Here is a 15,880-nt window from a genome sequence, read left to right as displayed (position 1 = left end):
AACAAGCTCCTAAAACTCCAAAGGTGCTCAGATTCTCAGCACAAAGATATCATTACTGTCATCTTGATGGCCTTAAACCTCCTAATACTCAGGGCTAATGGTTCCTGGGGCTAAGACAAGCCCTCCAGGTGGCTGACTGAGACCACCTGGGCCTCCTGACAGGCCTCCCAGCACCCCTCCTGAGCCAGCCCAGACAGCCTGAGTCCTGCACCCAGACTCATGAAACCTGAGACGTCAACAACACAGAACTCTGTGCCTGATGCACGCTGTGTTCTTCCATGGCCCTAGGACCAAAGAACGAAAATAAAAACCTTCCTGAAGCCCAGATTTCTCTCACAGCTGTCTGACAGGCAGGTGCCCCAAGTGAGACAACTCCAGGGACACAAAGCAGTGGACACACAGACAGACCTCTGGGGGCAGAGGGAAGGTCCCTGGGAGGGCAATTTGACCCAAGATGAGAAGTCGATGAGAAGGTGCCAGGCTGGAGGGCGGAGGGCGTGTCTGGCACCACGGTGCAGAGCCTGGCCACTTGGGGCTGAAGAGAAGCCCAGAGGCAGTTCTCCAGGCATGATATGCTTCTCCAGGGAGCCAGGGCCCCAACCCGAAGCAGCCCAAGGTCTGAGGAGGGTCAGCAGCCACTGACCTCGAGGTGGGTGCCAGGCCGGTGGGTGCCAGGCCAGTGGGCCCCATGCCTGCCACATGGAGTCCCGGCCTCTGCAGCTCCTGCGCCTCCCTCCCTCCACAGGCTAGCCTCCAGCTGCACCGCCTCCGCGGGACGGTCCGGGAAAGATGCCCAAGCTCTGCCGTGGCAGCCGTGAGACTGGCCATTGCCATCCTCACCTGAGGCCTCTGTCCTTTCCTCAGCTGTGAGATGGGGGCCGTGCAGCCCATTCCCTGGGACTCTGAGGATGCAGCGAGGGAAGATGGGAGAAGCTGAGCACAGCACCCAGGCCCCCTACACGCTCCCCACATTTATCCCATCACTGCCCAGGATACCCTGACACGCTCACCCCAGCGCCGCCCAGGGCACCCACTCCTCTGCACCCTTCAGGCCTCACTGTACACCTCCTCCAGAAAGCCCTGGGCCCTCGGGTCAGAACAGGGCGCCCCCTCCCCCGCGCACTCCTTTCTCACACTCCCTGGCCCTCGCCCAGACCGTAGGGCAGCCAGTGCCTGAACAATGGGGAGGTCCACTGGCTCTGCTGCCACCAGCAACGAGAATTCAGGGACCCGTGAACACACCCACGGTCCAGGGTGGCCGGGGTAGGCGGGCCACGTGCTGGGGGCACAGGGCCCTGCAGTGACCGGAGCCCGGGGCACGACGAGGGCAGAGCAACCCACGCTGCAGCTCCGAGGCGTAAGGACAACTCTGGACAAAGGACGCTTTTACACACTTTATGTTCTTCCAACCGCATCAGCGGCATCCCGCATCTCCCTTCTCCAGGAAGACTTCGCGCTCAGCTCAAGCTCAGCCCTGGCCGGACTCCGGCAACTTGGGAAAGGAGGGAGCTGACCCCAGTGACATTAACATCCCAAATCCCAAGCCTGACTGAACCTTGCCCATCAAAGGAAAGGGTGGGGCCAGCCTCCTGGGGACCCGGGAACCCGGGGAGCAGAGCCGAGCTCAGAGCCGGGCTCAGGCCGCTGTGCCTGCGAATCCCACAGAGCAATGAGCCGGTCAGCCTCCCTCCAGCCGGACAGCAGAGCCCCGTGCGTGGTGGAGTAAAACGTCCGGTGTGTGGCTTCCCCTGCAAACAGGACCTGGAGCTGCAAAGAAGGCTGGGCTTAGGGTAGGTGCCAGGGGTCAGCCACAAGCCCCACACGCTCCTCCCCAAACACAGAGCGAAAAACCAAAAAGACGGAAATCAGCAGGAAAAAGATAAGAAAATTCAAGGGCCAACTCAGAAGCCCACCATCCAACCAGAAATCCAGAAAAAGAAAAAGGAAAAAACAAAACATGATGAGATAATTGAAGAGCATCCCAGACGAGTGAATATGCGCCAGAGTGCAGCGTCGCTGGGCTCGGAGTGGGCCCGTGAGGGTGGGGTTTCTTGCTCGTTCAGGCTTCCTCAGAGATTTGAAAACCAGGTGACACAGGGAAGAAAGGCATCAGAACGGCCTCAGGCTTCCAGCAGCAACACTGGAGAACGTCTTCAAAACCCTAAGGGACGTGGCTCTCCAACTGGCATTTACACCCAACGTGAGGCTTTCACACGGCTGTGAATCCTTGGACACTCCTCCCGTAGGAAGTGCGGTCTGTGCCCCGCCCCTTGAGTCTGGGCGGGCTCCTGACCACTTTGTCCAGCAGGTGTGGCAGGAGTGGTGCTTCCTGGCTTCCCAGCTCCGTCACTGGAGCAATGCAGCTGCCCCTCCCCGGAAGGCCTGCGCTGGAGCCCCAGGCGGCCACAAGGCAGCGTGACAGCCACCGCTCTGTGAGGAAGCCCAAGCCACATGGAGAGGCCTGGGGCGGGTGCTCCAGCCAGCGTCCCAGCCATGCTCAGGGCAGACGTGAGAGAAGCAGCCTCAGATGACCCCAGCCCCAGCCCTGAGTCACCCCAAGCCCGTCATCTTCCCAGCTGAGACCCCAGATGTCATGGGGCAGAAACAACCGTCCCACGGTGCCCACCTACAGAACCCATCGGCCCAGAGAAGTGGTTGTTTCCACCGCTGGAAAAGAAACCAAGGCACCCTCGCCAGCTCAGGTGTGGAGAGTGCCCACAGCAAACAGGATGTGTGAACAGTGAGTAGCAGTCTTAGCAAAATTACTGCATCACACCTTGGAGGGTGGGGAGAGGTCTGAGGGCTGGGTGGGCAGATGAGTGCAAGAAAGCTAAAACTTTATGTGCCATGGTCAGAATTCAATCAGTAATTCTTAAAACTGAAAAATCAAAGAGCACTTAGAGGGACTTCCCTGGCGGTCCGGTGGTTAAGACTCCGCGCTTCCAGTGCAGGTGGCACAGGTTCGATCCCTGGTCGGGGAACTAAGATCCCACGTGCCTCGAGGCGTGGCCAAAGAAAAAAAAGGCACTTAGAAAACTGAACACAGAATGTTGGATGATGTGGAGCAATTATTGTGAATTTTTAAGTGTGATAACAGCGCTGTGTCCTTGATCTTTTAGAGACGCAACACTAAAATATCTGCAAATAAAATGACATCACCTGTGGGACATGCCTAGTAACAGGCATGGGTGAGGCCGGGGCAGTGAGACACCAGGAACAGACAGCTGTGAAGCTGGAGACAGGAACCCAAAGGTTCTGCCAACCTTTGTAACATTTAAAGTTTTACACAATTAGATGTTTTGTAAACAGTGGTAGCACTATAATGGAAAAGAACCTGAGAAAAAATATGTGTGTGTGTGTGTGTGTGTATCTGACTCACTTTGCTGTACACCTGAAACTAACACAACATTGTAAATCAACTATACTTCGATTTTATAAAATGGCTTTAAAACAGTGGTAGCATAAGCCTGTTATTTAGAGATCAGAATCAGCCTGAAGAACAGTCTGGGAAGGGGCAACGGCATGCCCCCAACCAGAATGCTGTATTTTGTTTTTATTTTAATTTGTTAGCCAGCACCATAGAATCCTCTGACGCTTTAAGCCACATGTATGTATAATTCTGATCAAAATAACACATTTTAAAATTACTGTTAGTTTCAAAAAGAAAATGGACTCTGAGTCTCGGGGTCCCAGCCCCCCACTTGATCGCACCCAGCAGCCCTGGCCTTCGTGGGGCCTGTCCCGGGCCCTGGGCCTTCAGCGGGACCCCGGTGCCCTCGCCAGGCAGCTGCGTCCTACCTGGGCACCCCTGCCGTCCGCAGGGAGGGGCTGGGCCAGCAGGTCCAGGTCGTCCCCGGAGCTGCCCACGGCCACGTAGCTGTAGGAGCCCCGGGTGTACGGGGCACTGTGCCAGCGGGACCTCAGCACACTCCTGGGCGCGGGGAGCCGGGGGTTCCCTAGATCAAGAGACACTCGCATTAACAAGGAGCCTCTGGGACTTCCCTGGTGGCGCAGTGGTTAAGAATCCGCCTGCCAATGCAGGGGACACGGGTTCGAGCCCTGGTCTGGGAAGATCCCACATGCCGCGAGCAACTAAGCCCGCGTGCCACAACTAATGAGCCCGCGTGCCACAACTAATGAGCCCGCGTACCACAACTACTGAAGCCCACGTGCCTAGAGCCCGTGCTCCGCATCAAGAGAAGCCACTGCAATGAGAAGCCCGCGCACCGCAATGAAGAGTAGTCCCCGCTCGCCGCAACTAGAGAAAGCCTGTGTGCAGCAACGAAGACCCAATGCAGCCAAAAGTAAATTAATTGATTAATTTTAAAAAAACAAACAAACAAAAAAAAAAAAAACAAGGAGCCTCTCACCTTCAGGACTTAGCAGCTGAAAGTGAGAGACGCCGCCCGGGAGAAAACCAAGGCCCAGAGGGTGTTAGTAAGGGGCTGCCCTCAGGAGGCCCTGGAAGCAGAGCCCCCGACAGGCACCGCCGCCTTTCCCAAGCCTCAGCGTCTTGTCTGTGAAGCTCTGATTAGGGACAACTGCGTTCATCTTGGTGGCAGATTTTAGAAAAGAGAAGTGGGAAGTGTCCCTCAAAGATAAGAGCTCTTAGTGACGCACTAACGGGAAGGACAGTCCCCGGACACTCAGGGCTGAACCCAGTTCCTCTCTGGTGAGAGGCTTGGTTCCTGTCAGAGCCCAGCCACCAGGGCAGGAGGCGGCATGGCCCCTGCAGTCAGTACCTGTCACCCTGCGGAGCACCTGTGTCAGAGACAGGAGCACGTCCTCGTCCGACAGCGTCTCCATGAACTCAGACTCGAGCCCCGCAATGAAGCCGCAGAGCACCTGGCTGGTCCTGCGGGAGAGAAGCAGCGCTGGGACCGGACCCGCGACACCCAGACGGCCTCCACCAGGGCCAGTGGCTCCGCCAGTGTGGCCGCGAACTCCCAGGGCCCCTCGACACGGGGTCTGCAAGGTCAGAGCTCTCGGGGCACTAAGACGGTTCCTTCTGTCTCCACCACTGAGCGCCGGTGGGGACGGCCACCGCCAGCGCAGTCGGGGACTCAACAGAACCTATGACAGAGCCGGTGGCTTCCCTGCCGCCCACGCGCACTGGGAAACGCCCCACCACTGCAGTGTCCCGTGAGGCAGCGAGTCACTAACTGTATCAAGTCCTGACCCTCGGGTGCGTGTCTTTCTAATACCCCGTGTGACGGGCCGGAGGGGACGGGGCACACCATGCGGACCCTGGCTCGGCTACCGGGGCATTCGGGCCTGGGTATCTGGCAGACACTTTCTCGTAAATGAGCAAAGTGTGTCTCTTACAAGGAAAACAACTTCTAGTATTTATTGCACGTTCCAGGTCCCAAGAGATGCTGACAAGCTGCACACAGTGGGTCTCCATCTGTCCCTGCAAGGGGTGGGCCCAGGGTGTCTGTCTCACCATTTTAGGTGCCCTCGGGATCCCTACCCATTCAAACCCTCCAGAAACAACGCACAGAGAATCGACATCGCGCTGGACCCCATGCAGAGCTCACACCAGGCTTTCCCGGAGAAACCCGGGAAGAGCACGTACCCGAAGGAGGGCAGGACCCAAAAGCCGATAAGCTTCTTGAACCAGGCATCTTGCAACTTGGGGACAGCGTCCTCCAGGGGCGACGTGTCCCTCCACACCACCTGGATGTGCTGGCAGTCTGGCTGCCAGAAAGGCTCCTCAAACTCCAGGAAGATTTTATTGTTGGTCCCAAAGCCGATTTTCCTGATCGCTTCCGCCTTCTCGGTGGGCAGTGGCGGCTCAAAGAAGGTGTCCAGACGTTCTTTAAGAAAACCTGGAATTCATAAGTAGACTCGGTTTACACCACGTCAATCGCTTAAACCAGAACTGACAGCCACGGGAAGGCACCCTGACCCCGTCACAGGAGTCAGAGAAAGAGGCGTCTGGGACCCACACCGGCTGGCCATCGGGAATCCTGGCCGGCACCTCAGTGGAGGGACACAACAGGCCCCATGAACACCTGGCCAGGCAGGAACGGGTCGCATGGCCCCCAGACTCCTCTGTGGGGACAGTTCTCCCTCCTGAGCCTTCTGCCTCTCAGTCTGCCCAGGGTTAGCCTGGAGGGGCAGCGAGACATACCGGCTTTACCCAGAAGCCACCTGAAAATTAAGCAGGTTCAGCCCAAAGTCAAACCGCGAAGAGATGAAACATTCGCAGCACGAGCCAACCTCGCAGGTCTGCAAGAAAAGGACGAACAACCCCACAGGAAACAAGGCACCAGCCGTGAGCATCCACGGAGGGGACCGTCCCTCCACGGCCGCCCTCTCGGTGCAGAGCTTCAACTCAGTAGTCCCTGCTACTGGAATTGATCCTACACATATGTGCCCACGAGTGTTTTTAAACACACATGTGTACAACACTGTGTGCAACAGAACAAGTGAAAACCATCTAAATTTGCATCAATATCAAGTAACGACACCTACATACGAGAAAACACAGTGTGGCTGTAAAGAACAAACGGGACAGGTGCCTGGCCCCCTGTGAACAGCAACCGCACAGCCGTAGTGACGCACCTCCTGACTGCAGCAGCTTCAGTGACCACACGCCACAGCTGTGCATGAACAAGGCCGTCCATGTAAAAGAAAAAACACCGTGAGAGACCTGTCTGTGCTGATTCGGAAACGAAGGAGCGGCAGGACACTGTGCTAACATGTCTGGCGTGATTCCATCGCGGGAAAAAGGAGCCGGGCACTGAGCAAGCTTGTCCATACCCAACTCTCTGCGAGGCGACAGGCGGGACATGCGGACACCGCCCTTGGGGTGGGGATGGGGGTGGGGGCGGCTGGGGGGAGATTCTTGCCCTTCATCTTCCATCCACTCTGGCACCTGCTAGCTTTGTGAACTTGGGCAATTAAGTGACTTATCTCTGTTCGCATTTGTCAAATGGGGATGGGGCAGATGTGTCCCCGGCTGCCGCAGGAGTAAATGAGATGAGCAGGCACGGACTTGCGTTCAACCATCTCCACCTTTTACCCAACTGCCGCTCCTACTCCAAGACTTGCGTCTAAAGCATCAGATCTGGAATTAAATAGGATTATACGCACGACTCCTTCCTCGATTACCACCGGGACCTAAACTTGAGACCCGGCTTTCACGCCCTCTCCACCGCTAAGGAAGTAGTTTGGTGAACCTCCCAACCTTTCCATAAATTACCTCCAAAAGGAGAAAGACACTTGCTGCCCTGCGTTTTCTCTTCCTGTGAAACTTTATTCCAAAGCACTCGACTGCTACAAAGCACAACCGAGTAACTCTATCCCAAACTCAGAATGAAAACGTGAGCTTAGCAGCCAACAAACACCCCAGAGCCAATGAGGGTGAAGAAAGCCAGAGGCCAGGGGCCCCTGGGATGGGAACTGGAGGGGCTTTACCTAATGGCACGGTGACGACCACGTGATGCGCTGGGAAGCAGCTTCCATCCTCACATTCCACCAGCACCGGAAACGTCTCCCCAGGAGCGGAAGCTTCCTCGAAGGACCCATTCCAGTGAATGGTCTTCACTGGCTTGTTAAAAACCATCACGTCCTTGGGCAAGGAGGCCATGATGCGGTCTGTGAGTCCTTGGTAGCCCCTGGGAGAGACAGAGGTGTCCCGTGGTTAGGACCAGGCCCTGGAGGTGAGTCTCTGAAACAAGCCCTCCAAGCTCACACCAGATCAAGGAGCTGCAAGGGGCTGTGGTCTTGGCCTGGGGGCCTGGCTCAGCCAGGGAGGAAAGCAGGGAGGGAGGGGGTCTCATGGGAGGATTAAATGAGCAAAGGGATGCAAAGCTCCCCAGGTAATGGTGGAGAGCAGGTCCCTCCTCACCAAGCCCAGGGCTCTTGTTCTGGGCATCTGCCTGGTCCCAGTGCCCTCCCTGTGCAGGGCAGTCCTGGAGAGTTTTGTGAGTGCCCCATGGGGGAACGGCCACACCGACACAGAGGAGGGCCTGTCTGCCCATCTCTGAGGTCGAAGCCCCCGCACAGTGCTTACAAGCAGAAGGCCTCCTAAACGTGGGAGGAACAAAGCATTACAAGATGCATTTCCTTCTTTTAATCACTTGTTTTTGAGAACAATTCTTTTCTTTTTCATAAGTGAGCAAAACTAGGGAAATAAATGACCAATCTCCCTAAAACAGGGAAGACAAACAGCCCCGTCTCTCCCACCCATCCCCTGCCTGCCAGAGGCCTGAGGTACGGGTAGGGACCCCTGGGGTGCATGGAGGGTACTTGGGGTGCATGGGGGGACCCCTGGGAGGCACGGAGGGGTCTGGGTACATGGAGGACTGCCTGGGTGGGTGGGGCACACACATACCCAGGAAAGGTGCAGTCCAACCCTGGCAGCACAGTGTACTCCCCGAAAGGTGCGAGGGCCACCAGGTCCATGCTGTGGGTGCCACTCACACAGCACTCCACGTTGAACAAGTTGTTCAGGATGGCCAGCTTGAGCCTCTTGGTCTCCTCCTCCTCCGTCCAGCCGGCCATGTGCTGGCGGATCTCCTTCTTGAGGTACTCCCCGACGCTGGGTGCGGGGGTCTCAGCCGCGTGCAGGAACTCCCTGGTCTGGTCTATGAGACTGTAGAACAGTCTGGCCATCTCCGCCACCAGCTCAAGGCTCACACTGCCCCCGGAGCTGGCATAGGACACAGAGGGCAGGCCCACGTGACCCCCGGTCTCGATCAGCTGGTTCTCCTCCGACAATGCCTTCTCCCCCAGCAGCCCGTACTTGGCAGCCAGCTGGAAGACGGGGTTGCCCTGCGAGGGCCCATGGATCCAGTGAGCGCCCACCTCCACCACACCACCTGGGAGGGAGCAGGAGAGGCCACCTTGAGGCTCCCTCCCCTGGGCCCTTCTTCTGTACACCGAGCCCCGCCCTTCCCATGTATGCTCTGAAAATCAGCCAGAGGCCCGCACGGTCCCTGAGGACCACAGACTCTCCCGGCAGGGCCCATCAGACCTAGTTTAAGGGGAACACCCGGGAGGGGCGACCTGGAGGCTGGAGGGGGAGCTCCCTGCGGGGCCAGAACCGGGGGCAACTGTGCAGAGCCACGGGTTCCCCACGCACGGCAGGGACCGGCCCTGCTCATGCGGGCAGCTGAGTTTCGGGGACCAGTGAACTTCGGTTAATTAACTGAAGCAGTGCGAGGATTCACTCAAGGGGCCAGATAAGGGTTCCGGGTCGCTTAACCCCGGACGCAGGCCGAGCCAGGACACGACAGAGCTCTGGCGGCACGGATTGGGCTCTGGGAAGGGGTTCCGCGAAGGAGTTCCGGGAAGGAGTTCCGGGAGGGCTGTTACCGAAGCTGCGCTCCGAGCGGATGCGGCCACCGGCGCGGGCCGTGGCCTCCAGAACCCGCAGGTGCGGGAAGGCCGGGTGGCAGCAGAGCCTCTGCGCCGCGCCCAGCCCCGCGATGCCGCCGCCCACCACCAGCACCCGCGGGCCGCGGCCCGGGGTCTCCGCCTGACGGCCACTCGACTGCATCGCGCCGTCCCGGGCAGTTCCCGCGCGTCCCCGCCGCTCGGAGGCTCGGAAAGCCGGGAAGAGACACGAAGTTGGCCCGGGACGCGGGGCGGGGCCGGAGTTTGAAGGGGGCTCGGGGCGCGGGGCGGGGCAGAAGGCGGGGCCAGAGGTGGACGGGGGCTTGGGGCTTGGGGCGGGGCCGCGGGGCGGGGCGGGGCCGCGGGGCGGGGCGGGGCCGCGGGGCGGGGCAGGGGCGCGGGGCGGGGCCGCGGGGCGGGGCCGGAGGTGGATGGGGGCGCGGGTTGGGGCCAGAGGAGGAAGGGGGCCCGGGGCGGGGCGGAAGGCGGGACCGGAGGTGGAGCAAGGGGCGTGAGGCAAGGCCGTCCCCCGCGTCGGCCCCCCTTGGCTCCGCGCACCCCTCTGGGTTGGGCCTGGGGCTGCCCCACGCCCTAGGATGGTGGCGGAGGGCCGCCGGGGAGGGCGACGGCGAGTGCGGAAGGGTCCGTGAGTATCCCCCGGTGCCGGTGTGGGCAAGCGTCCCCACCGAGGGAGAATCGGGGCGGCCGGCTGGCCAGTCGGGTTGTGTCCCCTTCCTAAGGAGACGTGGGGACGGCGACCAGAAGGCGGAGGAGGCGCCTCCTTCTAGCTTCAGACGCGGAGGCGAGCGCCGTCACCTCCCGACCCGGTGGAGCGCGTGGACGGTGAGTGCTGAGATGTCAGGGCGGGACGGGGAGAAAGCCTCCAGGCGACGACACTTTTGTGTGTGTGTGTGTGTGTGTGTGTGTGTGTGTGTGTGTATACACAGTCACAAGTCTACAAACACAGGATGCAACACACATAAAGTACAAAGTTCAAGATAAACAGTAAAGGGAGAAACAAGTCTTACGTCCCTCCCTCCCCCTCCGGCCCCAGGAGAGGAAGACATATTCAAGTCTGCAGGCATTTCTGGAGAATTCCTCTAGTTCCGGCAGGTCTCCCGTACTGCCTTGCAGGTATTAGAAAGCTCCTGCCTTCTGCTAAAAGGGTCCTCAGGCTTCCCTGTAAACCCAGTTAGGGCACATCATTCCTTCTCAGCCACGCTTGGGTCCTGCTGCTCCAAACCACGGCGCACCCGTGCCTCCGTGGACTTTCCGTGGCCACCTGTTCCCTGTGGGGTGAGGGTAGTCAGGGAGGGGAATTAGCTCCAGGCTGGGCAGGTAGTCTTTCGGTTTGGGGTGTTCCTCCTTCTCCAGGAGGAGCCCTTCTCTCTCCCTGTGTTGCCCTCCTCAGCCATATATTCTTGTTCTTGGATTCACTTTCCTGTTTTGGTGAAGCTGAAAAGAGGTGTCTGGGAGATCATTTTTTTAAAGATATTGCAAAGCTGAAAATGTCTTCATTTTGCCCTCATACTTGATTTGTAGTTTGGCTGGACATAGAATTCTAGGTCAGAATCCTCTTCCTTCAAACTCTGAAGGCATTGCTCCCTTTCTCCTCCCTCCTAGGAGTGTTGTGAAGAAATCCACAGCCATTCTAATTTCTAATCCTTGACAAGCAGTGGGGACATTTTCCTCCCTGGAAGTTTTTAAGATCTTCTCCTGAAGTTTCACAACGTGGTGCTTCCATGTGCCTCGATTGTTACTTACTGTGTTGGGCTCTCAAAGGGCCCTCAGTCTAGAAACTCCTGTCCTTCAATCCTGGTAAATGATGTCATTGATTATTTCACTAATCAATTGTTTCTACTGATGACTCATCCCTAAGCAAACTCTTGAGGGTTTACTCTTACCTCTTCCTAAAGTCCTTAATTTAGGCTGTCAGACTTTGAGCCTGGCCCTTGAATGCTCACATGTGTTCTCTCCTGCTTTCCATCTTTATGTTTGTGCTCTCCTTTTGTTAGGTAGTTAGACATTAGCAGCAAGAAGGTGACAGTGGCGAGAAAGACAAGCAGAAGCAATCGAGTCACACCCAACCATCTGGAGACCCTCCCTGACATTAGCAGCAAGAAGGTGACAGTGGTGAGAAAGACCAGAAGGAGCAATCAAGTCACACCCAACCATCTGGGGACTCTCCCCTGACCCCACCCAGAACAGTGGAAACTATGGTCATATGGTGGGCAGCTTATCCTGTTAAAGAGGGGCACAGTAACACAAGGGAACTTCCCTGGGCTGCGCATGCCCAGACCAGACAGATGTATAACCTATAGTAAACCCAAACTCATTATACCATCATTATAATAAAATCTATGTATGGTTTTGCCCCCCGCCCCCGTGGGCGTTTCTTAGCGATTGAAGGATGAGAGCCTGCGCAGCAGTAAACTTGTTACATAGCTCGGGACTGTCGATCAAATAATGATCCCCTGTCACTCGCCCCCGCCTCCCTGCAAAATGCTCCTTAAAAGCACCCTTAAGCCTGTATGGAAATGCTGCTTTCAATTCACAGAAACAGCCCACTCTCTCTCTCTCTGAGAGTGTACCTTTGCTTTGATAAACTTTGCTTTGGTCTTGCTTCACTTCGCTGAAACAGCCCGCTCTCAGAAACAGCCCGCTTTCTCTCTCTCTCTCTTTCTCTCTCTCTCTCTCCTTCTCTGAGAGTGTACCTATGCTTAAATAAACTCTGCTTTATGCTTAAGCTTAAAGCTGTAGTTTGCTAGTCTTTGCTTACTATCGCGGAACCAAGATTGCTGGTCCATTGACCAGCAATTGCTTCCGTTGACCTCCTCGGTTGGAGCTATTTTGTTATAAGGCACGTCAACCCGGTGACACTCTGTGTGATTTCTTCCATTGAGGCTTTCGTTTCTGCTGTCATAGTGTTCATTTCCAGGAGCCCTTTCTTCTGTACAAATGTTTCTTTTTAGAAAGGGGAGGGTCTCTTTTTGCCTCATCTTCCAGGGGGATGGTCCTCACTGGTCTGCAGACGCGAAGTGCTATGCTCCTGCTCAGTCGCTGTGCTCTGGGTTCTTCTTCCTGTTTCTTTTGGCTCTGTCTTCCAGGAAGAAGCTCTCTGAGAGGTCAGGTTATGTGTGTCTGCTGGTGACGAGGAATGGTAGGCCAGATGGCTGTTTGTGAGTGGGGCTCGTCAGATTTGAGCTTGATTCTGGGGAGGCTGTTATTTGGGGAACCTCCATCCATATCCCTAGGTCTTTCCTCTTGGGTTGGTCATGCTCCCTGGGAAGAGTCTTCCAGTCTCCTGCCTGGAGCATATAGACCTGGCTGCCAATATTTTGGGAGCCAAAGATGGACAGGAGTGGGGAGGGTCAGCTTACTGGATGCAGTAGACCCACCTCCAACTGTGCCTGCTGTCCCCTTCCTGGAATCCCTGTTTGCAGAGAACAGCCTCCCAGGATGCTGCCAGTCACCCCGTGCCACTTCCTGGAATGTGAAAAGGGGTTTAGGAATCTAACTGCTTCTTAAGCAATAAGGCAGTACCTATGCAAATAATCAAGCTGTGAAGACTCACCCCTGAGTAGCAGGGACAGAATCCCAGCCCTCATGGAGCTCAGTGAGTGGAGACAGAAAATAGTCGCATAAATATGTGATCGTTTCTCCAATGAAATGTGCATGCAAGGGATGCCTGCCCTTTAAAAGAAAGGCTTGGGGAGAGGTGTTGCCATGGACCTGAAGCAGTCTCTGAAAACTCTCCCATTGTGCCCAGACTGCAGGCTGACCGGCTCCTGATCCTGAGCAGTTTCGGTGGCTGGTCTTGCCACCAAGCAGGTCAAGGCGCCCGCGGCATGACTGCTAGTAATGGCCCGCTGCCCGGGGAACGGCCGCGGCGGAGGGTGGCTCGCGTGCTGCTTGCTGGGCCCGTGGCCCTGGGCTGTTCACTCTCCACTCCCCACCCCCGCACCCCCCAACCCGCGGAGCACCCCCTGCCCATCCCCCGTCTCTGAGTCCCGCCTCCCCAAGCTCCTCCGCGTCCCCGCACCCCTCCCCCACCGCGGCCCGCGAGAGATGGCTGGTGACCACCCCCCCACCCCGCCCCGCGCGCTTCACGCTGGTCGCGGTCCCCCCCCCCCCAAGGAAAGAGCCAGGATGAAGTGCCCCGCTCGCAGCGTGCCCGTCCCAGGCGGGGGCTCACCTCGTCCGGTCCCCGCAGGGCAGGAGAGGCACGAAGCCCGGCAGGGAGCCTGAGAGTCGCGCCTTCGGCGACGGCAGTGACCACTGGACCCAGAGGCGGCGCGGGGTCAGCAGCGCCAACTCCTGGCTAAAGCGCTGGGCCTGGGACCAGCCATAACGCTGAGCCAGACACTGGCCTTGTCGCTCAGCCTGACATCCCGCGACTGATGAGGAAACGCCAGGCGACCTGGTAATTCCAGTGAAACAGCCCATCTGCCTGCAGCCACCCTGACCCGGTGTCCCTGTTTGCAGGGGGAAACTTTACGCCCCATCCTGCCGCCTGAAGCAAAGTCCCCAGCTCAGTGTAGCTCCCTCCTGCGAGGTTCCCCCAAGGGTCAGCTAAGCTGAAGCCCAGCAGGGTCACTGGGCTGCTGCCAACGTCCCAGTGGTCTGGTCTACCCTGGGAACACTTCAGCCTGCAGACTTTGGGTCCCAGCTCCACAGACAAACACACCACTGGTCTCTGGGTCCCTCACAGGTATGCCCACAGGGAGGTCCCTGGTGTAACCCCTGAAATCAAGCTACTGGTGCAGCCTCGTGGGGCTGTGAGAAACACATCTGTGTGCTCGTCCTGCAGTGCAGGAGACCTCCTTGCTGGGCCTGGGCCACTCCGGGCACACTGGGGCCTCTCTCTGGGCTGCCAGCGGGGCCCAATGGCTGCCGCCACATTCTCAGGTTGCAGCCCCACTGTCCTCGTCCCATCAGCTGACTCTGTCACCTTTGAAACTACCCTGTGTCCTGTGTTTGGCTTTCCCATCCCTTCACAGTTGCCACTGGCCATGCAGCAAGGGCCCTAGTCAAGGCCCTAGTCAAAGGCGAGCAGGGGCTACTCTTCGTTGCGGTGTGCAGGCTTCTCATTGTGGTGGCTTATCTTGTTGAGGAGCACGGGCCCTAGGCGCATGGGCTTCAGTAGTTGTGGCACGCGGGCTCAGTAGTTGTGGCGCATGGGCTTAGTTGCTCCGCGGCATGTGGGATCTTCCTGGACCAGGGCTCGAACCCATGTCCCCTGCATTGGCAGGCGGATTCTTACCCACTGTGCCACGGTATTGCCAGGAGGTGGGACAGCCTCAAAGATTTCCACTCCGCCCTTCTCACCTCCTCCCTCCTCTCTGCCAGCCAACCTTTCCCTAGTAAAGGTCAGGATGATAAGGGATTACGTAGGCCTGTTTAGAAAGTTCGAGATTCTGCTCTGACCATCCCTCAGTGGGAATGGCCAAAACGGGGTCTGGGGGCTTAAACTTAATTCTAGCTCAGCCCCCTGGAGCCTCTTGTTGATTGGCAGGACTCTACACCACGAAGGCAGGGACCACGTGGCTGAGTGCCCTCATGGTGGCCATCGCAGGCCAAGGTGTAAAAATGCCCTGATCCCACTCACACCTGACCTCACCTGGATGGAAGGCCTGGGTGATCGGAAGAAAGGCAAAGTCACAGAAATGTGACGCACTGACTTTATGGCCAGGGATACAGGGCAGCGCTCTGACTCTGGGGGAGGGAGCACCTTAGACCCCAGGAGTTGTGGGGCGCGGGGTGGGCCAGGCATTCTGCTTTGTGTCCCCTCTGTGTAGTACCGCTTGAATCCAACAGCGGGGACAGCCGGCGCTCTGACCTGCAGCTGGTCCGTCATCACCATCCCACATGCTCATGCGGCTGTGGGCAGGTGCTGGACTCTCCTGCTGGGCCTCAGGCCACCAGCAGCAGCTCCAACACACACACACCTCATTTCAGTCGCACTGCTACAAAGTCTTGGGCTTCTCCTGATGCCCAAGGGCCACCTATGGCAATAGAAGCTGCAACTACCCAGTGACATCACCTGTGGTACCCAGTGACATCACCTGTGGTTTAACCAAATCAGGCAGTTCATTTCTATAAACAGCTTTATTGATTAGAATTCACACGCCATACACTTCACCCATTTAAAGTGTACAATTCATTGGTTTACAATATATTTTCAGAGTTGTGCAACCAACACCACATCAAGTTTAGAACATTTTCATCACCCCATAAAGAAACCCCCTACCCTTTAGCAGTACCCACTACCCCCTTCTGCAGGCCCTGGCAACCACTAATCTACTTTCTGCCTCTATGGATTTGCCTATTCTGGACATTTCATATAAATAGAATCATGCACTGTGTGATCTTTTGGGTCTGGCTTCTTCCAGCATCACGTTTTCAAGGTTCATACGTGTTGTAGCACATATCAGTACACTTCACTGCTTTTTATTGCCAAATAATATTCCATTGTATATTCTCATAAATTCTAATGTATCCACTGTATTGAGCTATCACATTTTGTTTATCCATT

The 15,880-nt window shown here is 57.1% G+C and overlaps 1 protein-coding gene and 1 long non-coding RNA gene across 2 annotated transcripts; one reads left to right on the top strand and one right to left on the bottom strand.

The window, feature by feature from the left end:
* Positions 1–1,379: 1,379 nt before the first annotated feature.
* PAOX (polyamine oxidase) lies at positions 1,380–9,622 on the bottom strand. Its single transcript, XM_082408040.1, has 7 exons — positions 9,325–9,622; positions 8,342–8,828; positions 7,423–7,622; positions 5,576–5,828; positions 4,743–4,855; positions 3,799–3,956; positions 1,380–1,767 (listed from the first exon to the last, which is right to left on the bottom strand). Exons 1-7 carry the CDS (start codon positions 9,506–9,508, stop codon positions 1,564–1,566), a joined length of 1,599 nt encoding a protein of 532 aa, XP_082264166.1. The 5' UTR covers positions 9,509–9,622; the 3' UTR covers positions 1,380–1,563.
* LOC309636044 lies at positions 1,774–3,453 on the top strand. Its single transcript, XR_014249203.1, has 2 exons — positions 1,774–2,740; positions 3,120–3,453. It is a non-coding gene; the product is annotated as an uncharacterized lncRNA (long non-coding RNA).
* Positions 9,623–15,880: the final 6,258 nt, after the last annotated feature.

The sequence above is a fragment of the Balaenoptera borealis genome, assembly GCF_965194805.1.
Source record: "Balaenoptera borealis genome assembly, chromosome: 10".
Classification (NCBI taxonomy): domain Eukaryota; kingdom Metazoa; phylum Chordata; class Mammalia; order Artiodactyla; family Balaenopteridae; genus Balaenoptera; species Balaenoptera borealis.
This window is presented reverse-complemented; position numbering and strand designations above follow the sequence as displayed.

Coding starts and splice junctions, on each gene's coding strand:
- PAOX (XM_082408040.1), bottom strand. CDS start 9,508: ATGCAGTCGAGTGGCCGTCAGGCGGAGACCCCGGGCCGCGGCCCGCGG. Junction 7,623..8,341: donor TTGGACTGCACCTTTCCTGG/GTATGTGTGTGC, acceptor TGTCTCTCCCAG/GGGCTACCAAGGACTCACAG. Junction 3,957..4,742: donor GGTGCTCCGCAGGGTGACAG/GTACTGACTGCA, acceptor CTCTTGATCTAG/GGAACCCCCGGCTCCCCGCG.